Source organism: Rhinopithecus roxellana, chromosome 4 (assembly GCF_007565055.1).
Source record: "Rhinopithecus roxellana isolate Shanxi Qingling chromosome 4, ASM756505v1, whole genome shotgun sequence".
NCBI classification, from domain to species: Eukaryota; Metazoa; Chordata; class Mammalia; order Primates; family Cercopithecidae; genus Rhinopithecus; species Rhinopithecus roxellana.
This window is the reverse complement of record NC_044552.1, coordinates 43,429,400-43,452,426: the sequence shown is the minus strand read 5'-3', so window position 1 is coordinate 43,452,426 and position 23,027 is coordinate 43,429,400. Positions and strand designations below refer to the sequence as shown.

Below are 23,027 nucleotides of genomic sequence, written 5' to 3'. Positions count from 1 at the left end.
TAATACAGTAGCCCTGATGTAAAGTAGAGCATCAGAAAGGGTCAGGGAACTGCTAAATACTTGGGACTACAAGGAACATGCTCAAGGTAGAAAACAGGAGGATGCTGCATCTAGGCAAATGCCTTTTTTTTTTTTTTTTTTACCACAGCCAATTAGAATCTCCCTGAGGAATCTCTAAAGTATTCTTAAAGGATCAAGACAAGTCCTAGAGGGTTCAATTAATCTTACCATGGCCTTTCTGTCCAGTAAAAAATATCAAGTTATTTTGCAGTGCTGAGTGGTTGTTTGCCAGCTGAAACTTCAGGTGGAATTCATAATGGAAGCTGATGTCTGATATCCGTGAATAAGCCAGGAATGAGGTGTATCCAAAGGCATCTGTGCCACTGAACCTTGGCTGAGTGATATTAATAGCTGTGGAAAAACCCAAACCAAACAGTTAAAATAAACCTGTACATGTATTTGTAAAGTGAGGGTTACGTTTTGCTGATTTATCTGGCCAAATAGTCTGTTTACTATCACATTAATTATACTTTAGTGCCCTTTAGCATTGAGCAACTAAGTGACTCAATAGGAAATTTCAAAACAAGAACAAAGCAAGTGCAATGTTTTGAGATCTTATATAAAACCTTTCACTAGCATACTCTTTCTACATAATGGATAATTTACTTAAAAAGCAAACCCCTATATTTTGAAGCTTAATTTTAGAAATAGAAAAGATTACTGGCAGCCAAAGTATTTGCTCAGGTGCCTCGTAAACATGATTTGGCATCCAAAACCTGGATATGACTTAGAGAGGAGCTCACAGCTTTGAAAAAAACTGTGCTTTTCTAATCCTGCACCTTTATATGAACCAAAGCCCCAGGTCAGGGCTAGGAAAGTCAAGAAACAGGAAGGAAATTGGTCAGTTTTCCATCACCATTGGTTAGTGACCAGAACTTTGCTTTAAGTAAAAATACTTGTTTAAAAGAAATGTTCATTCTTTCTTTGCTGGGATGCTTGTTAAGTAATAAAAGCATGGAATTCAATAGGTGTGAAAGTGTAGGGAGATTTATTAAAAACAGGAAATGGTAAAACAGAAGTTCAAGGGCCAGTGTGAAAAAAAAATGGAATTTAATTGAGAGGTGCTTCTTGTATCAAACTCTTCTCTTTCATTATACTGTTTCCTTCATAAGTCCCCACTGGCTTTTTACATTTCCTTACCCCAAGAGGACAACAGAAAATAGAAAGGGGGATTTTTGACACCCCATTCCTGTCTTTTATGGATGATGTCACCAGATTAAGGGATGTTCCTAGGATCTATTTTTATTGGTTGGGGACAGCTTGGTTGAGAACATAAGAGCTTATGTTGTTTCCTTCTCAAGAGATATTGGAACTCCAGGGAAGCTGTAAAACTAGAATTTTTACAAGCCTTAAGAAATATCCTCACTCTGGTATCTAACGCTTAAAAGAGCTTCTTACATCTGTTTATAATTGTGTAGCAAATAATTGTGCTGTCCTGGGAAAAATGATTCTTATTGTTAAATGTTTATATATCTTTGTTTCATATGACTATTAAACTAAGATTTTTGTGTGAATAAGCTGAATGCTTTGTTTTGATATTTTATTAAAATCTTATAAGTTTATTGTATGACTGTTAAACTAAGATATTTGTGTGAATAAGCTGAATACTTTGTTTTGATATTTTATTAAAATCTTAACAGTTTATTCCCTGGGATGTGTGGCATAGGTTAAGTATAATTTTCTCAAATTTCATCAGAATGTGAAGTAGGGACTTTTGAGACATTTTGCTTCTTATGCTTATTTTTTAATCTAATGAAAACTTTATAAATTGTGTCCCTGAGATAATAACACTCTTCCCATCAGGTATATCACTTTCAATAGTACTATGGGGAGGGTGACTGAGGGAAATGGAATGTACTGGAATTGAAACAGAATAAAAATACTGACCATCATTCAATGTTGGCATTAAAAACTATGAAAATAGAATTCAGTTAAATTTAACACTAAAATAGAAAAGGAATGACTATATTTTGCTTTTAATATTTCTTCCTGTTAATAATTTACAACTGAGTCTACCTAAAGGTTTCATTACATTTAGGCTAGATTGACAAATACATATCTCATATGTATAGTATTTTACTGTCAGACCCTGTGCTAGATGCTAGTGACACAAAGATAAAAAAGCACTAGTCCCTCAAGGAATTAGTGTGAGGTCAATAAATTTATTCAGCCGAACTGGATTGAAAATTGAAGCCTGGTATAAGAACTTTCAGGCAGAAGAAATAGCATGTTCTAGGGTGTGAAGACCAAAACAACACGTCATACTCAGGGAACTTATGAAGTCTGCAAATTTTAGAATGAAGAATAAAAAGGGTGGAAGGAAACGAAACAAGATAGTGGTCAAATCATGAAGAACTTTATATTTTCTTTATTATCCTAAAGTTGTTGGGCAATGATAAAAGTTGCTTTTTAGAAATATTACTCTGTTGATGAAGTGTGAATCAAAGATTAGACAGAGAGCCAGAGGACCATACTTTGGTCAAGGATGAAAATGAGAACTTTGATATCAAGAAATCTAATAATTAAGCTTATGCAGAAGTGTAAATGTAAGGCAATTTATGGGTAACTCATTAAAGAAGTCAATGGTGTGATATTTAAACAGTTAATAGAAATATGTTATCAGTGCAATCAGTTTCATGATATAATTTTATACTATCAAAAATAAGTACTTTTGAAGTTTGAGAATAATAACGAAGACTGATAATAACCATGACCCATAGGAATGGATCTGTCACATGCTCAGCATGTCTTAGTCTAGTGGTACCTGCAGCTGTTGAGCATTTGAACTGTGGCTAGGCCTGTGTGGGAAGGGCTTAGTATGAAACAATTAAAATATATTATTAATAACATTCCCATATCCATTAAACATTGGGTTAAATGTATTACTAAAATAAATTTCATCTGTTTCTTTTTACTTTGAAAATGTCACTACTAGAAAAAAATTTACATATGCAGCTCACATTATATTTCTATTGAATGGTAACACAGAGAGATCCAAGCATATTTTGATAGGTAAGTTCTTCCTCTAAACCATTAGTTGTGACTTACTTCAAGGGGCTTTTTCTTTTGATAACTTTGAACCTATAAAAAGATAGGGCCTCTATGGGGAGCAATAGAAATCAGGAGAAGGGGCCAAAGATAATATAATCCATCACTAAGAGGCTTCTATGTCTTCACTCACACTGTCTCTATCACTCTGGATTAGGCAGGAGAACGCGAGGGACTCAGATTAGGAGAAGACTTTCAACCTTACAAATGATTCTTTTCAATATTTTTTTTTTTTTTTTTTTTTTTTTTAGCAACAACAACAAAATTTATTTTTTAAAGCAGTTTTAGGTTCATAGCAAAGGTGAGCAGAAAGTACAGAGTTCCCATACAGCTCCTGTCCCCAAACAGGCACAGCCTCCCCCCATGAACATCCTGCACCAGAGTGGTCCATTGTGACCATCAATGACCCAACGCTGACACATCATTATCCCCTAAAGTCCATAGTTTACAACAGGGCTCACTCTTGGCCCTGTACATTCTACGGGCTTTGACAGATGTCTAATGACATGCTCACTATGATGGTGTCACACAGAGGAGTTTCCTGCCGCACCTACTCATCCCTCCCCGACTCCAAATTCAGAGCGGGGGTTGCCTCCGCCACAGCAACCACTGATCTTATTCCGTCTCCATACTTCTGCCTTTTGCGGGATGTCATATAGTATGTAACCTTTTCAGGCTGATTTCTTTCACTCAGCAATACATATGTAAGTCTCTTCTATGTGTGTCATGACTGGATAGCTCATTTCTTTTTTAGTACTGAATACTACTCCATTGTCTGGACGTTTCACTGCTTATTTATCCATTCACCTACTGAAACACATCTTGGCTGCTTCCGAGTTTGGGCAATATGAATAAAGCTGCTATAAACATCTGTGTGCAGGTTTTCGTGTGAACATAAGTTTTCAACTCAGGAAAATTCCAAGGAGTGCAGTTGCTGGAGCATATGGGAAGAGGAGGTGTCGTTTTGTAAGAAACTGCCAAACTGTCTTCCAAAGTGGCTGTTGCATTTTGCATTCCCAATAGCAATGAACAAGAGTGTCTGTTTCTCCAGGTCCTGGCCCGCTTTGTGTATTCTCAGGGTTGTGGATTTTGGCCATTCTAAATGGTGTGTAGTGGTTTCTCCTCCTTTTCATTTGCATTTCCCTAATGACATATGATGTTGAGTTTCTCTTCAAATGCCATCTTTGCATCTTTGGTGAGGTGTCTTTTCAAAACTTTTGCTCATCTTTAATAGGATTTTGTTTTTTTTTTTTTTTTTTTTTTTATTATACTTTAAGTTCTAGGGTACATGTGCATAACGTGCAGGTTTGTTACATATGTATACTTATGCCATGTTGGTGTGCTGCACCCATCAACTCGTCAGCACCCATCAATTCATCATTTATATCATGTATAACTCCCCAATGCAATCCCTCCCTCCTCCCCCCTCCCCCCTCCCCATGATAGACCCCAGTGTGTGATGTTCCCCTTCCCGAGTCCAAGTGATCTCATTGTTCAGTTCCCACCTATGAGTGAGAACATGCGGTGTTTGGTTTTCTCTTCTTGTGATAGTTTGCTAAGAATGATGGTTTCCAGCTGCATCCATGTCCCTACAAAGGACGCAAACTCATCCTTTTTTATGGCTGCATAGTATTCCATGGTGTATATGTGCCACATTTTCTTAATCCAGTCTGTCACAGATGGACATTTGGGTTGATTCCAAGTCTTTGCTATTGTGAATAGTGCCGCAATAAACATACGTGTACATGTGTCTTTGTAGTAGACTAATTTATAATCCTTTGGGTATATACCCAGTAGTGGGATGGCTGGGTCATATGGTACATCTAGTTCTAGATCCTTGAGGAATTGCCATACTGTTTTCCATAATGGTTGAACTAGTTTACAATCCCACCAACAGTGTAAAAGTGTTCCTATTTCTCCACATCCTCTCCAACACCTGTTGTTTCCTGACTTCTTAATGATTGCCATTCTAACTGGTGTGAGATGGTATCTCATTGTGGTTTTGATTTGCATTTCTCTGATGGCCAGTGATGATGAGCATTTTTTCATGTGTCTGTTGGCTGTATGAATATCTTCTTTTGAGAAATGTCTGTTCATATCCTTTCCCCACTTTTTGATGGGGTTGTTTGTTTTTTTCTCGTATATTTGTTTGAGTTCTTTGTAGATTCTGGATATTAGCCCTTTGTCAGATGAGTAGGTTGCAAAAATTTTCTCCCATTCTGTAGGTTGCCTGTTCACTCTGATGGTAGTTTCTTTTGCTGTGCAAAAGCTCTTTAGTTTAATTAGATCCCATTTGTCAATTATGGCTTTTGCTGCCGTTGCTTTTGGTGTTTTAGACATGAAGTCCTTGCCCATGCCTATGTCCTGAATGGTACTACCTAGATTTTCTTCTAGGGTTTTTATGGTATTAGGTCTAACATTTAAGTCTCTAATCCATCTTGAATTAATCTTCGTATAAGGGGTAAGGAAAGGATCCAGTTTCAGCTTTCTACTTATGGCTAGCCAATTTTCCCAGCACCATTTATTAAATAGGGAATCCTTTCCCCATTTCTTGTTTCTCTCAGGTTTGTCAAAGATCAGATGGCTGTAGATGTGCGGTATTATTTCTGAGGACTCTGTTCTGTTCCATTGGTCTATATCTCTGTTTTGGTACCAGTACCATGCTGTTTTGGTTACTGTAGCCTTGTAGTATAGTTTGAAGTCAGGTAGCGTGACGCCTCCAGCTTTGTCCTTTTGACTTAGGATTGTCTTGGCAATGCGGGCTCTTTTTTGGTTCCATATGAACTTTAAAGCAGTTTTTTCCAATTCCGTGAAGAAAGTCATTGGTAGCTTGATGGGGATGGCATTGAATCTATAAATAACCTTGGGGAGTATGGCCATTTTCACGATATTGATTCTTCCTATCCATGAGCATGGTATGTTCTTCCATTTGTTTGTGTCCTCTTTGATTTCACTGAGCAGTGGTTTGTAGTTCTCCTTGAAGAGGTCCTTTACATCCCTTGTAAGCTGGATTCCTAGGTATTTTATTCTCTTTGAAGCAATTGTGAATGGAAGTTCATTCCTGATTTGGCTCTCTGCTTGTCTGTTGCTGGTGTATAAGAATGCTTGTGATTTTTGCACATTAATTTTGTATCCTGAGACTTTGCTGAAGTTGCTTATCAGCTTAAGGAGATTTTGGGCTGAGACGATGGGGTTTTCTAAATATACAATCATGTCATCTGCAAACAGGGACAATTTGACTTCTTCTTTTCCTAACTGGATACCCTTGATTTCTTTCTCTTGCCTGATTGCCCTAGCCAGAACTTCCAACACTATGTTGAATAGGAGTGGTGAGAGAGGGCATCCCTGTCTTGTGCCAGTTTTCAAAGGGAATTTTTCCAGTTTTTGCCCATTCAGTATGATATTAGCTGTGGGTTTGTCATAAATAGCTCTTATTATTTTGAGGTACGTTCCATCAATACCGAATTTATTGAGCGTTTTTAGCATGAAGGGCTGTTGAATTTTGTCAAAAGCCTTTTCTGCATCTATTGAGACAATCATGTGGTTCTTGTCTTTGGTTCTGTTTATATGCTGGATTACGTTTATTGATTTGCGAATGTTGAACCAGCCTTGCATCCCAGGGATGAAGCCCACTTGATCATGGTGGATAAGCTTTTTGATGTGCTGCTGAATCCGGTTTGCCAGTATTTTATTGAGGATTTTTGCATCGATGTTCATCAGGGATATTGGTCTAAAATTCTCTTTTTTTGTTGTGTCTCTGCCAGGCTTTGGTATCAGGATGATGTTGGCCTCATAAAATGAGTTAGGGAGGATTCCCTCTTTTTCTATTGATTGGAATAGTTTCAGAAGGAATGGTACCAGCTCCTCCTTGTACCTCTGGTAGAATTCAGCTGTGAATCCATCTGGTCCTGGACTTTTTTTGGTGGGTAGGCTATTAATTGTTGCCTCAATTTCAGAGCCTGCTATTGGTCTATTCAGGGATTCAACTTCTTCCTGGTTTAGCCTTGGGAGAGTGTAAGTGTCCAGGAAATTATCCATTTCTTCTAGATTTTCTAGTTGATTTGCGTAGAGGCGTTTATAGTATTCTCTGATGGTAGTTTGTATTTCTGTGGGGTCAGTGGTGATATCCCCTTTATCATTTTTTATTGCATCTATTTGATTCCTCTCTCTTTTTTTCTTTATTAGCCTTGCTAGCAGGTCTGTCAATTTTGTTGATCTTTTCAAAAAACCAACTCCTGGATTCATTGATTTTTTGGAGGGTTTTTTGTGTCTCTATCTCCTTCAGTTCTGCTCTGATCTTAGTTATTTCTTGCCTTCTGCTAGCTTTTGAATGTGATTGCTCTTGCCTCTCTAGTTCTTTTAATTGTGATGTTAGAGTGTCAATTTTAGATCTTTCCTGCTTTCTCTTGTGGGCATTTAGTGCTATAAATTTCCCTCTACACACTGCTTTAAATGTGTCCCAGAGATTCTGGTATGTTGTATCTTTGTTCTCATTGGTTTCAAAGAACATCTTTATTTCCGCTTTCATTTCGTTATGTACCCAGTAGTCATTCAGGAGCAGGTTGTTCAGTTTCCATGTAGTTGAGCGGTTTTGATTGAGTTTCTTAGTCCTGAGTTCTAGTTTGATTGCACTGTGGTCTGAGAGACAGTTTGTTATAATTTCTGTTCTTTTACATTTGCTGAGGAGTACTTTACTTCCAATTATGTGGTCAATTTTGGAATAAGTGCGATGTGGTGCTGAGAAGAATGTATATTCTGTTGATTTGGGGTGGAGAGTTCTATAGATGTCTATTAGGTCCGCTTGGTGCAGAGATGAGTTCAATTCCTGGATATCCTTGTTAACTTTCTGTCTCGTTGATCTGTCTAATGTTGACAGCGGAGTGTTGAAGTCCCCCATTATTATTGTATGGGAGTCTAAGTCTCTTTGTAAGTCTCTAAGGACTTGCTTTATGAATCTGGGTGCTCCTGTATTGGGTGCATATATATTTAGGAGAGTTAGCTCTTCCTGTTGAATTGATCCCTTTACCATTATGTAATGGCCTTCTTTGTCTCTTTTGATCTTTGATGGTTTAAAGTCTGTTTTATCAGAGACTAGGATTGCAACCCCTGCTTTTTTTTGTTCTCCATTTGCTTGGTAGATCTTCCTCCATCCCTTTATTTTGAGCCTATGTATGTCTCTGCATGTGAGATGGGTCTCCTGAATACAGCAGACTGATGGGTCTTGACTCTTTATCCAGTTTGCCAGTCTGTGTCTTTTAATTGGAGCATTTAGTCCATTAACATTTAAGGTTAATATTGTTATGTGTGAACTTGATCCTGCCATTATGATATTAACTGGTTATTTTGCTCGTTAGTTGATGCAGTTTCTTCCTAGCCTCGATGGTCTTTACATTTTGCCAAGTTTTTGCGATGGCTGGTACCGGTTGTTCCTTTCCATGTTTAGGGCTTCCTTCAGGGTCTCTTGTAAGGCAGGCCTGGTGGTGACAAAATCTCTAAGCATTTGCTTATCTGTAAAGGATTTTATTTCTCCTTCACTTATGAAACTTAGTTTGGCTGGATATGAAATTCTGGGTTTAAAATTCTTTTCTTTAAGAACGTTGAATATTGGCCCCCACTCTCTTCTGGCTTGTAGAGTTTCTGCCGAGAGATCTGCTGTTAGTCTGATGGGCTTCCCTTTGTGGGTGACCCGACCTTTCTCTCTGGCTGCCCTTAAGATTTTTTCCTTCATTTCAACTTTGGTGAATCTGGCAATTATGTGTCTTGGAGTTGCTCTTCTGGAGGAGTATCTTTGTGGCGTTCTCTGTATTTCCTGAATTTGAATGTTGGCCTGCCCTACTAGGTTGGGGAAGTTCTCCTGGATGATATCCTGAAGAGTGTTTTCCAACTTGGTTCCATTTTCCCCCTCACTTTCAGGCACCCCAATCAGACGTAGATTTGGTCTTTTTACGTAATCCCATACTTCTTGCAGGCTTTGCTCATTTCTTTTTCTTCTTTTTTCTTTTGGTTTCTCTTCTCGCTTCATTTCATTCATTTGATCTTCAATCGCTGATACTCTTTCTTCCAGTTGATCGAGTCGGTTACTGAAGCTTGTGCATTTGTCACGTATTTCTCGTGTCATGGTTTTCATCTCTGTCATTTCGTTTATGATCTTCTCTGCATTAATGAGTCTAGCTGTCAATTCTTCCACTCTTTTTTCAAGATTTTTAGTTTCTTTGCGCTGGGTACGTAATTCCTCCTTTAGCTCTGATAAGTTTGATGGACTGAAGCCTTCTTCTCTCCTCTCGTCCAAGTCATTCTCTGACCAGCTTTGATCCGTTGCTGGTGATGGGCTGCGCTCCTTTGCATGGGGAGATGCGCTCTTATTTTTTGAATTTCCAGCTTTTCTGCCCTGCTTCTTCCCCATCTTTGTGGTTTTATCTGTCTCTGGTCTTTGATGGTGGTGACGAACTGATGGGGTTTTGGTATAGGTGTCCTTCCTGTTTGATAGTTTTCCTTCTGACAGTCAGAAGGACTGTCTGTTGGTCTGTTGGAGATTGCTTGAGGTCCACTCCAGACCCTGTTTGCCTGGGTATCAGCAGCAGAGGTTGCCGAAGATAGAATATTGCTGAACAGCGAGTGTACCTGTCTGATTCTTCCTTTGGAAGTGTCCTCTCAGGGGTGTACTCCACCCTGTGAGGTGTGGGGTGTCAGACTGCCCCTAGTGGGGGATTTCTCCCAGCTAGGCTACTCAGGGGTCAGGGACACACCTGAGCAGGCAGTCTGTCCGTTCTCAGATCTCAACCTCCGCGTTGGGAGATCCGCGGCTCTCCCCAAAGCTGTCAGACAGAGTCGTTCGCGTCTGCACCGGCTCCCGCTACTTCCCCTGTTGGTCTTCAGCTGTGCGCTGTCCCCAGAGGTGGAGACTACAGAGACAGGCAGGCTTCCTTGAGCTGCTGTGAGCTCCACCCAGTTCGAGCTTCCCAGCGGCTTTGTTTACCTACTTAAGCCTCAGCAATGGCGGGCGCCCCTCCCCCAGCCTCGCTGCTGCCTTGCGGATAGATCGCGGCAGACTGCTGTGTTAGCAGTGAGGGAGGCTTCGTGGGCGTGGGACCCTCCCGGCCAGGTGTGGGATATATTCTCCTGGAATGCCTGTATGCTTACAGCGCAGTATTGGGGTGGGAGTTACCCGATTTTCCAGGTGTTGTGTGTCTCAGTTCCCCTGGCTAGGAAAACGGATCCCCTTCCCCCTTGCGCTTCCAGGTGAGGCGATGCCTCGCCCTGCTTCAGCTCTCGCTGGTCAGGCTGCAGCAGCTGACCAGCACCGATTGTCCGGCACTCCCTAGTGAGATGACCCCAGTACCTCAGTTGAAAATGCAGAAATCACCGGTCTTCTGTGTCGCTCGCGCTGGGAGTTGGAGACTGGAGTTGTTCCTATTCGGCCATCTTGCTCCGCCCCTTTCTTTTCAATATTTTAAGCCCTTTTCCATCTTCCACCAGGTAACATTTGGTTAATTTGGTTACTCTACTGCACAAATTCCCAGATTAACCTTCTGGGAGGATCAGTCATCATCTAGTCAGAAAATTGAACAGATTGTAATGGGAATATTTTTGGGCTATTAAATGCATTTTTAAAAATGTTTGCAATCCCTAGTTGCCTCACAGATACCATGTGTAAAGTCATGCATTTTTTGTCAGTTCTTCTAAAGTTACATGAATGAATTGGGAACATGAGGAAAAAAGGGAGATACTGGAATTTAAACTAAAATAAATTGCTTAATGTGTAGAAGAAAGCAAAATCACTAATAATGCTCTGGGACCATTTCAGGCACAGTCAAAAGGTATCCAGACATCATCTAGGAGCATTAAAAATTCTAAGAGCCTTGAGTAAAGAGAGAATATTGTGATATTTTCTATTATATTACAGTGCTATATTATAGGCTCAATGTATAATCTTTTTAGAATGTTATATTATGCTTATAAAACACTTTTTAGCAAAAGTTATCATAGACAGGGTATAAGATTCTATTTTCTAATCATTTACTAAAGCAATTTTTTCTCATTCCCAATATGGCAGAGAAATAAGGCATTATTGTTTTTTAATGTAACTATATTTTCCTTTTAAAAATATTTTACTGTGGCCAGGCACAGTGGCTCAAACCTGTAATCCCAGAACTTTGAGAGGCTGAGGCGGGCAGATCATGAGGTCAGGAGATCCAGACCATACTAGCCAACATGGTGAAACCCCGTCTCTACTTAAAAATAAATAAATTAGCTGGGTGTGGTGGCACATGCCTGTAGTCCCAGCTACTCGGGAGGCTGAGGCAGGAGAATCACTTGAATCCGGGAGGCAGAGGTTGCAGTGAGCCGAGATCGGGCCACTGCACTCCAGGCTGGGGGAGTTGGAGTGAGATTCCATCTCAAAAAAAAAAAAAAAAAAAAAAAAAAAGAAAAAAAAATCTGGTGGTTAGTCTTTTTTTTAATCTGAATTATTAAAATTTTATGCATAATGCACAGAAGTGGCAAAGATGAGCTATTGGGATGTAGGAAAAAGACATGTAAATAGCTCAGATTTCAGAACATCTTTCCTCAACTCTGCAGGGATGCATCCTAAAGCTCACTGGCTGGTAGTAAAACATAAGCTACTCTATGGCATAGTGATGGAGGGAGGCAGCTGGGGCTGGCCAGTTCAGGCTCGATTCTGGATGTCCTCACTTTCTGTGTAAACTTGGGCAAGTGATTTCACTTTTCTGTTTTAGTTTCCTTGTTCATAAAATGAGAACGTAAGAATACCTAACATTTGTGAAGAATGAGAAAAGCCTATGGCTGAAGGAAACACTCGAGCTAACCGTACAATTCAAGTGGGCAAACCTCTCCCACCAGACCTGCAATCCTACTACGTATTTCCAGTCAAGTCACTTTCCCAGACTCTAAAATGGCTATTTAATGCTTCCTCTCTCCTCAAACATCTAATATTTATTGTCTCTCATCAGTTAATAATTTTGCTTTTTATTTTGCTGAGAAAAATAAACCCATCAACAGAGAACTACCAGATGCTTTCACTGTCAAATTCTCCCACCCTCAAATCTTTCATTTTTATCCCTATGCTTTGCCTTCCCTCTGCTGACAAGGCTGACTCTGCCCGGGTATTTCATCCACCCCTTCTCATCTGCTCAAGGGCATCACTTCAGAAATTCTGTCCTGCTTCCCAGGGGTGACCAAATTCTTCTTCTCTACTGCAACATTCCCTTTAACATGAAATATGCTAGAATGTCCCCATTATAAATAAAAAGCTTCCCTCTACTCCACATTCCTCTCTAGCTACTGCATGTTTCTCTGCTCACCATACTAGCAAGGGACTTCTAAAGAGCTGTCTGTATTGACTCTTTCAAAATTTTATTGCCCATTCATGCTTGATTTTATTCCAGTCAGGCTATCTTCTCTATCTTTTCTTTGAACTTTTGTATGTTAAGATCACTAGTGACCACAGTCTTTCTAAACTAAATGTCAGTTCTGTTTTTATCTTAGTCAGTGTCTCAGAAGCAACTGACAAGGTTGATTATTTCTTTTCTCTTGAAATGCTTTCTTTACTTGGTCTCCATGACCACTGCACTCTCCTGGTATTTTTCCTATCTTAATGACTGCTGCTCCTCATTCTCCTATTTTTCCAGTTATCTCCATCTACCATCATTCTGTATTTGATCATGAGTACCACTTACAGGTGGATGACTCCTGAGTAAACAGTCTCTATCCCTGGCTTTTTTCCAGAGCTCCAGATTCACATATCCAACCAACTGCTAGATAATGAACATACATTTGCATGTCTGATAAGAATTGCAAGCTGATCATACACAAAGCAAAACTCTTTATTCCAATATTTGTAATCTTTCCCCCAACCCAAATCCCTTCCCTTCCTTTGCAATCAAATCTGTTCCCCAGTCTTCCCTCTCTTTGCTCAGAGCAAAACTAGGCATCATCCTTAAATTGTATCTTTCTCTGCTACCTCAACTGACAAACTGAAGATGTTAGCTTCATCTTCAAAATATATCCCAAATTACACTGCTGCTTTTCACTGCCTCTGTTAATGCCATCAAAGTTCAATGCACTGTTCTTTCTAGCCCAAACTATAATATTTGCTTTTTAACTGGTCTCCCTGTTGTTACCTTTGTCACTTTACAATCTCTTTTCCATATGGTAGCCAAAGTGGTCTTTTAAATATAAATTGCATATCAAAGGTCCTCCAGTATTTCCCTTGAAGTTTGAAATAAAATAAAAACTCTTGAACATGGACAAATCTCCTAATCTCCAGATTTATTTTATACTCATTTCTTCTTGCGCATTCTGCTGCAACCATGCGAACTTCTTCGTGTTTCTTAAGCAAACCTAACACATTCCCAGTTCAAGGCTTCTGCTCCTGTTCCCAGTGCCTGAACCACATTTTCCCCAAAAGCTACATGGCCTGCTCCTTCACTTCCTTCAAGACTTGCTCAGGTGTTCTCTCCTCACAGGGCCTTTCCTGACCACCCTATTAAAGTATTAATCTCCTTGTGCCCGCCCCCACCACAGCCCTTACTCTCTAGTCTCTTAACCTGCTTTATTTACATGGCCCAATTCCATTATATGTTATTTCTTTGTTTACTTTTTATTATTTTTTCTCCCCACTCAGATTGCAGATTCCACTAGGGCAGAGAGCTTGCCTGTCCTTCATGGTCTAATTGGGTATAAGATGCATATTTATCAAATGGTTGAATGAATACATGTAAAAGGTTAAAGTAGTGTTAAGGACATAGTAAGATATATTATGATAGTATATCTCTGCTGTTACTGTTTATCTAGTATCTTCACTACTCTGTTCTTAGGTGACTAACTATTCTGCACTTACGGAGCTGTTGGATGAAGTTGTGAAGTAGATTTTTACACCATCACCAATGCTAATCGTTGCTTGTTTGAAATTTTTTGTACTAAGTCCTTTCCTCTGAAAAATGTTAGTAAATTTTTGCAATAACATGGAATCTTAATTCTTCTAGTGTGGGTAAAAATTCAGGTAATGGAACACATACTGAAAATCAAGGCATAGGGACTCCTAACCTGACAAATCCGTTTATTTTTTATTTTTATTTTTTTTATTTTGAAGCAGGGTCTCATTCTGTCACTCAGACTGGAGTGCAGTGGTACAATCTTGGCTCACCGCAACCTCCGCCTCCTGGGCTCAAACAATCCTCTCACCTCAGCCTCCCAAGTAGCTGGTACTACAGGCATCCACCACCATGTCCGGCTAACTTTTGTACTTTCTGTAGATATGGGGTTTCACCATATTGCCCCGGCTGGTCTTGAACTCTTGAGCTCAAGCGATCTGCCTGCCTCAGCCTCCCAAAGTGCTGAGATTACAGGCATGAGCCACTGGGCCTGGCCCAAATCGTTGTTTTTAATAATTAAGTTGTATAACTATGTAATTTTATAATTTATCTTATAAACATTAGTTTCCATTTAATATTTGAAAATAATGTATTTTTTAATTTGTGAGCTAAAAATACTGACTCGGTTTCTTGGGGCAATTGATAGTTTTTGACAGACTATTTTGCCTTTTACCTGACAAAATATCCGTATGATACCTTTATGATCATGTTTAAAATTATACATGTGGTGTTGAAAAAATTTTCTTAAGTGTATCAAAAATTACTTGAAACCTTTAAGTGTTTTCAAGATAGATTGTTTAGTCTAAATATATAATTTTTTTGGAGTTCATTGCTCTGTTTTTTAAACAGATACAAAAGACAAACCTGTGGTTGATTTTTACTTGGATTCTGTTTTCTACATAGGCTGCTGTGTATAACCTCAGCAGAGTGGACACCAGGGAGCGCTGAGCTAGGGAAAATCTAATTCAGTTCTTCCTTCTCTATTATGTATTTTAACGAAGCAAGCAGATGGTAGATAGATTTTCCCTTGGAAACTGCGGATTTTGAAAGACTCCAGAATGCCAGTTTTCCAAGCATGGTGTTCAGCAGTGTAGCGTATCTTGAAATATACATTTAACTTTGCCAGGAAAATTAATCTACCCTTAGGCAGATGGATAAATTTGCAAAAATACAAGACCATTACTTGCCTCTCCAGTTTTCCTTCCTAGCTTTGAGTATACACATCTTTCCTCTCTCTTTGTTCTTAACTTCTTAGTAATATAGCACTAGATTTAGCTTAATATCCTGCCAAAATGCAATTAGGTTATCAAACTGTGTACGTGATCATTGTCTTTGTTTGTTTTTTGTTGTTGAACAAATTCCTTGTGGAATACACTTTCACACTCTTCAGCATTATCATTTAGAAGTAAAAATGGCAACCTACAAATGTGATTATCTTTTAAAGGGAATAGAAATAAGTATGTCCTGAGATATCACCAAGAGTTATAGGTGATGGTAGCCTGTACAGAAAACATGCATTTAGGTTTTCCTTCTGAACCAAGACAGAGATAGCCAATACATGAATAAAATTAAGCTCTCTATTCAAATGGATATATAATATTCAATTCACCCACAGGTAAAAACATGAAATAAATATGATTAGTTGGTTGCCAATTCCTGCTCATAATAAATTATTCACGCATTCTATATAGATATTTAATTCCTACCATTCTAACTTCTTTAATCATCAGGAAAAAGCTAAGAACAAACAGAATTTTACATTAAGATAGAAAAACTGTTGAAAATGTAGAGCATTATAATTTCCACCAGCAAAAGAAATAATACATGCTAGAATCTGAAGCATTCTTTTTAGATGCATAATTCTTAGAAATTAGTGCCATCTTCTGGCTTTCCAAAGTAACTAAATTAGGTATAGGTAGGATGTTTTACAGTATCACAAAATGTCAAAAAAGGGGAAAAATCCCTGAAACATATAGGTTCAAATCATAATCATAGTATCTGCATTACATTACAGTTTATGGCATAAGCTTTGCGAATGGTAAAATTTTCACATCCTCTATAATTCATATTACATAAGCTGTTCAGGTTTATATTGGATTACATTCCCTTTGTTAGTAGTTTATTGTTATAAAATAAGACTCCTAGCTATTACACACACAAGATATTCTGAAACTGATGTGTTTTGAATAATTTTCTCATTTCTAACTCATGAATTTCTTCATGCCCATGAATATTTAGTTAAGAAATTAAGAAACATTGAGGTTGGAGTTGGTTATCATTCAAGTTCAGTGGATACATTATTTTAGTTTGTTACTATATCATTTTTCAAGATATGGTTGTTTAGATGCACTATTGTATATTCTAAAATATTAAAAATAGCAATTACAGTATCTATTATGTCCCAGCTGCTAGATGCCCTATCTAAATTACTTTATTTCTCACAGAACACCAGTGAGATGTTCTTCTACCTCTATTCCTATCTTATAGATGAAGAAATTGAGGCCCAGAGATGTTAAGTCACAGAGTTAAGAAATGACAGAGTCCGGTTTTGAACCCCTGTTCAGTTGACTCCAAAGCCTGTGCTCTTTCTAACATGTTATGTTACCTACCTCACTATGATGGCTGGGATATTCATGACATTGGCCGATTAAAGGCCACTGGCAGGTATTTTATGTAATTATTAAAATATTACATTATTAAAGTTGGCACTCCTCACAGATTGACATTCTACCGCTTTACTTTCCTCCCAAGTCCTGGCCATGGATGCATAAAATTCTGTAGAACTCTTATACTCCTCCTTCTATATCTAATAGAAATGTAAACACATATTAACTGCTTTGCAGTATCAAGCATTTAATTGATACTCAGTATATACCAATGAATTTATCAGCAAATAGGTTTTAATAGAAGCTCAATTGTTTTCTAATATGCATGGATAATAAATAAATAAACAATGGTTAAAAAGATCAATATGTCCTTAAAGATTTCTAAGTGCTTGAACGTTTGGAGACACAGGCACACACATGCATACACAAATATACAGATTGACTGTAATTGACACAAACATACAAAATGACTATAATTTTCATTTTTGTTTTTGATATTGTATAAAAGCAGATTAGAAAAAGCAAAAATCTAATAAGGATAGTTTATCAAAAATCAGTATGTACTCTAATCAGTGAGAGAAAAAAGAAAAAAATCTTAACCAGGGATACTAAAGGGAAAACTATAATTTTAAGACAACTGTGGTTTAGCTGTTGAAGTGCTAGAAAAAGGCAGTGGCATCTTACAAAATACTAACTCACTTCTGGGGACCACAACACATAATGTTTCAAAAGCATATAAAAAGATTTCATATTAATATGGCATAAGAAATTATTCTAAGTAATAACAAAATAAAAATACCATACGTGATTCACAAGATATAACATTTATATTGAGTATTTTTAATTGGAAAGGATCTTGTTATATCTAATAGCCCCAAGACTTTGTGTACTAATAGTGAGCAGGTGCCTATCTCAAACTATAATGGAATATTATAGCACTACACAAAAATGACTGGAATAATTAAGAGTTAAAGTATGCAAACAACAATCAGAAAACAAAATGAAATAAAGTATTTTATTTGGTATAGCATGCAATACTTGGAATAAAACTGTACCAATTAGGTTTCTTGGTTACTGGCAATATAAACTAACCCTGATCATCTTAAGCAGGAAAGGAGACAGATTACTTCATAGTCAATGGGAGGGCTGGAGAACTAGCAGGGAAAGTAGGCAAAAACAAAGGAACATAGGTAGCTCAAATATAGCCAAGTTCACCAGCCAAGTTCACACTGTATGAACAGCTATTTCAGGATGCAGCCGCTGGTATTTCTATGACTGGGGACAGCTGTGCAACTACCTCAGCTACAAATAATTTCTAAATATTACTCTCTCTTTGGACCACTTCTTCCGGGTACAAATCCTGGGGAGAGTATCCCATTGGCCTGTCCTGAGGCATGTATATGTACACAAGGAAGATGGAAGTTCAGGTGCTACGTGGCCAAAATCCAAAACTGGAACAAAACGTAATACCCAATAAATGCTTCCCACAGACCTTTGGTTGCTGAGTGCCAATGTGCATCCTTCTTATACTTGCATTTTCAAATCATAACTTCCTTTTAACATAATGCAATAATCCGACATAAAATCATAAAAGTGTCACCCTTCTTTCCCAATTGGAGTTGCCTTAAAGTTTTTTCTTTTATTGCATTTTGTTCCAAGTACAGAAGGGATCTCTGAATAATGGCCATTTGTTCTCATGTTTTTGTTGTGATCCTGTCCTGATACAGACTAAGTTTCAGTTACTAAACCCAAATACTTTACAGAAACCAGAGAGCATATGACAGCTGTAATGTGATATTGAAGTTTCTGTGATTTTTCTTGGTGGCAGACTCAAAGGTACTGCTCCTATCGTGCTTTTTTGCTTATCAGCATCCACAAGAGACAGCCAAAAGGAAAGACTTGATACAGGGAGCTAATTATGAAGGGAGAGCAAACAGGGGATGGTGAGGCCACCTATAGGATAGCAACAACTGAACAGCTGAAAGCAGCTGCCACCTCTGTAGCTGAAAGAACAAAGGGAAGACACAGTGTTGTGCACATGTACCCTAGAACATAAAGTATAATGATAATAAAAAAGCCCAAGAGCTGCAACCTCCTGGCAGGACATGGGTTCGGTAATGGGGGCTGCTCATCAGGACACGGGACCATGGGTAGCTTGGAGACCTGTTAAGTGGGAGCTGGAACCAATAGCAGATACAGCTATTAGTAGAGGGGAGAGGGGAGAAATTCTCTAGCTTCTCTCTTCCCCCCACTCGCCTGTCTCCTGACAGGACCTTCCATTGGCAGGAGAAAATGTAGCTTGTACAGGGTGAGAAATGGATCTCAGAGCAAACCTGCAAATGACACATTCACCAGGAAACCCTGGGGCTAAACTCCAGATTCCTGGAACTGGTCAGAAGGCCACTTCTCATAACATAACTTTCTTCCTTGGATGCTCTCCTTTCATGTAGGGGAAGCAAATTTAAATTCTTTCTCCTATGTCCTCCTTGCTTTCTGCCTTCCCTGCAGCTGGCTGGATTCTTTATCTGGTGTAGTCTTCATTCCTCAGAGGCCAGGCCATGGTGGGCCTGTGGTCAAGAGCTTCAATAGGCTTCTATTAACTCTTACCACTGGATGTGCGAGGCACTACCCTAAGGCAGGCTTCTCACTCTGTGTGTGTGTCTGTGTGTGTGTGTGTGTGTGTGTGCACGCGCCTGTGCATGAATGCGTGTCATGGGCCTCTATAGCAGACTGGGGAAGCTAGTGGGAACCCTCCTCAGAATAATGTTTTTAAATTCATACCGTAAAATACATAAGATTATAAAACAAATCTACCTTTTTGAAATACAATTAATAAATTATAACAAATGTTTTGTCATGAAGGAAACAGTATAGTTCTTTTGTAATGTATTTAAATAGCAAGATCTAGCAGCAGGTAGGCATAATAACTAGGCATAAAAACTATAGGAGTTTCACATTGAGAGGGGCACCAGCATATTTTAATACAGTATATAACAACTGTCATGTCATAAAAACGGATCTGATTTCTCTTGGTGACAAAGTCGCAGGTGCTGATAATACAACTGTGATTTTTATGCTGATTTTCACAGTTAAGAATACATTAAGTTTCCGTTGGAGTTCACAGAAAGATGTAATTTTTTTTCCTCATCCATATTCTTCTTTGACTGAGAGGGTTACCTGGGTTTCACCAGAACACTTTTTCAACTGCTGGCTAATTCTCTCACCTTCAGTGCTTTTTTCAATCCCACCCTTCTCCTTCTCCCTGAGGCCTACCTTGTCATACCCTGTACACTCTATTTACTTCCAACCTTCCTCTGTGTGATAAGGTTTTTTAAGAAATGCTGTCTTAACCCAGTCTGGGGCCCTGGTTGGAGGCTAATCATTTCTCTGGACTCTCACATTCCAGGCTACCACACACCTGTCCTAACTGCCCTGGGCCAGGCATCAGACGACTAGGGTCACACCTTGGAGCCCTCAGAATTATTCAAATTAGTCAATCTACAGAGAGCCCTCAAAACCTAACTAAGCCCACCCGACTTGCCACACAAAAGCCCTCTCCAAGCAAAACCTCCATGTGGCCCTATGGCAGTCTTCTCCCATTTGAAGCTGTAAGTAACAAAAGTTCCGCCATTCATCTATCCAAATGAGTTGTCTCCTTGCATCCAAAAATATCTTGAAATCTTATGAAAACACCCTGATCCCCCCCCACCCCGCCCAGGGGTTTCTTCTCTTTTTCTTCTCAGCATTTTTGTTTGTTTTTGTTTTTCCACAGCGCTTATAATCTGCCTTCTCACAAATCACTAGAATGCCTCGCTCCTCACTGAAATGTAAGGTCCATGAAGGGAGGATTTTGTCATTTTTGTTTTCTGCTGTGTCCTAAGCACTTGGAACAGAGCCTGCTCATAGCAGGCTCTCTTTGTTGAATAAATAAATGAATGCGTAACCCTCCTTTCTGTGCATACTGTGATCGGTCACTCGGGGCAACACCTTCAAGCCCCTTCGTACCTGTTTGTGTGGTTTCATGGAAGCCTGAAAGGGAGGTGGATGATGTAAATTGATTCAACAGGGCTATGGCTACATCTCTTGAGAGCTTTTCCCTTTTGGGTGCCAAAAGCCTCTGAATGAGTGGAGCTCAGAGTCACAGAGAGAGGAAAATTGTGAGCGGGGTCTTTAGGGATGATCACGAGACAAACTGCTCTGCTGCTCCCCCTTGGTTTCCGAATCTGTGTCATATGATTATGGAAGATACCGCACCATGTGTCAGTTTCACAGCATACATGATATCTTTCAGAATGGCGCCATGACCCTGAAAGGTGGCCCAGGTGATGCTGCCACAGAGTCTTTAATATACTATATTGCCATTTTATAAGGCCAACAACTTTTGGGTGACAAATTTTGTAAGTTCAGTATCTCTCCTTGCCTTATTTCTTTCACTGTGAAGCCTGTTGCTTAGAAGTAATATTGTGCAGGATACCATAATGACATATGTTGATGAAGTTCCTCAAAAGAAATGGTGGAAGAACCATGACTAGTAGGGAAAGAAAATCCAAATCCAGAATAAATAATCAGGAGAATTAAGGACAAATTCCTGCCTCTCCCATAATGTAATCAACCTGCCACTTGGCTGACTAGTGCCCCTTTCATCCTTGGGATTATATCAGGGGTTCGGGTTGTTCGCAGCCATGGGGAAATGAGGATTCAACAGTGACACTTCTGAAGTAATACTTCTTAAGGGAAAATCCACGTTGAGGCCTTGCATGGCCTCTAATTCTTGCATCACAGCCATTTCCACATGCTGTCAGATTGCATTCTAAAATTACAATTCATGTTTCCATAAAAAAGTGTGTATAAACTTCTTGAGTTCCCTCCAGGAATATATATCATTGCTCTCTCTAATTTTTGACAATCTGATGAGGGTGGTTTGTCTAGTTATTACTTTAATGGTATTTCCCTGATTACTAGTGAGTTTGAGCACCTTGTACTTGTTGGCCATCTGTATACTCTTCAGTGAGATGTCTGTTCATATGCTTTATTATTTTTCTTTGAACTTACCTTTGTTTTGACAATACTAAAGAGCTCTTTGAATATTATGTTAATCTGTTGTCACCTCAGAAATAGTTTCTTCAAATCTATTGTTTTTCTACTGACTTTAGATGTGAAATCCCAGGTAATTCAAAAGTTTTTTTTTTTTAACAATTGTCCTAATATTTTCTTTTACAGCTCCAGAATTTTCTGTCTTGGTTAAGAATTATTCCTACATCTCTAGGCTATTCCATAATCTTAGATTTTGTCCTGAGATATTCACTGATTCATATTTTAAGTCTCTAATAAATCCAGGTTTTATTTTAATACCTAGTATAAAAGAAGTTTAATTTTGTTTTCTTCCTGTGGAGAATAAGTTGTGCCAGTTTCATCTATTAACTAAAACCTTATCTCACAACTGAATAAAACAGCAGTTTGGTCATCAATTGTATTATCATATATGCTGGGGTCTTTTGCTTAATTTTCTCTTCTTCTTGTTGATCTATTTGTATCTTACTATGCCAGTACCACACTGATAATGCTGATAGTAGTTTAACGTATGTTCTGATACCTAGCAAGGCAAGGACAGGCAAGGACAGTTCCCTCTCACATTTATTTATTTTTTATATTTCACTAGGTATTGATGGGTTGTTATTATACATATTATTCTAGATCAGACTCAAAAGCTTTAAAATGTTATGTAATTATGCATCAAAATAGCAATTTTCTCACATGTAATTTATACATACAATTTCAAAAATTATTATGAATGATATCTTGTTATCTAACAGCATGGCAAAGTTTTGTAAGCCATTCATATATAATGCTTTTAAGGTTTTATAATTTTCTACATAGAAGTCTTGCACCTTTCTCATTAAATGTATTCAAAGTATTTTGTAGGTTTTTTTGTTGTTGTTGTTACAATTGTGACTGGACAATTCTTATTTCTAATTCTAGTTTGGGCTTGAAAGTGTAACAAGAGGTTAAAATAGAAGTTCTAGTTGAAGCACAAAGAAAGTAGAAAAAACACATCAAAGTGAGGGATTTATAAAGCAGGAGGCTGAAAACCAGCTGGTGACTCTTGAATTCCTCACTCTTATTGAGAGGATAAAAGGCTTATAGCCCTCACCTTGCACCTCAAATCAAGAGGGAAGGGTTTTAGAAACACAACTTGGAGAGCTTAATATGTATCCCTGAAGTTTGAGGTAAGGGGACATAGTGTGCTGACTTCTGCCTGGAAAGTCTAACAGGTGGAAGATTAATTGGCTGCAATGAAGGAGAAAGCCAATGACAGGCTGCTTCTTGGCTGGAATTGTTCAGCACTCCAGAGACTGTCAGGGAAAGGATGTGAGCATGTTGCCTGGAATCTGACGTGGCTCAGCTATAGGAAAAAGATACT

The 23,027-nt window shown here is 38.6% G+C and overlaps 1 protein-coding gene across 2 annotated transcripts in view; it reads right to left on the bottom strand.

The window, feature by feature from the left end:
- Window positions 1-23,027, bottom strand: part of EYS (eyes shut homolog) — a 1,930,870-nt gene that overhangs the window by 95,747 nt on the left and 1,812,096 nt on the right. For both annotated transcript variants that reach the window (XM_030928557.1, XM_030928558.1), the window contains exon 34: window positions 229-411. In XM_030928557.1, the coding sequence (XP_030784417.1) occupies window positions 229-411 (183 nt within the window). The remainder of the gene's footprint in view (window positions 1-228; window positions 412-23,027) is intronic.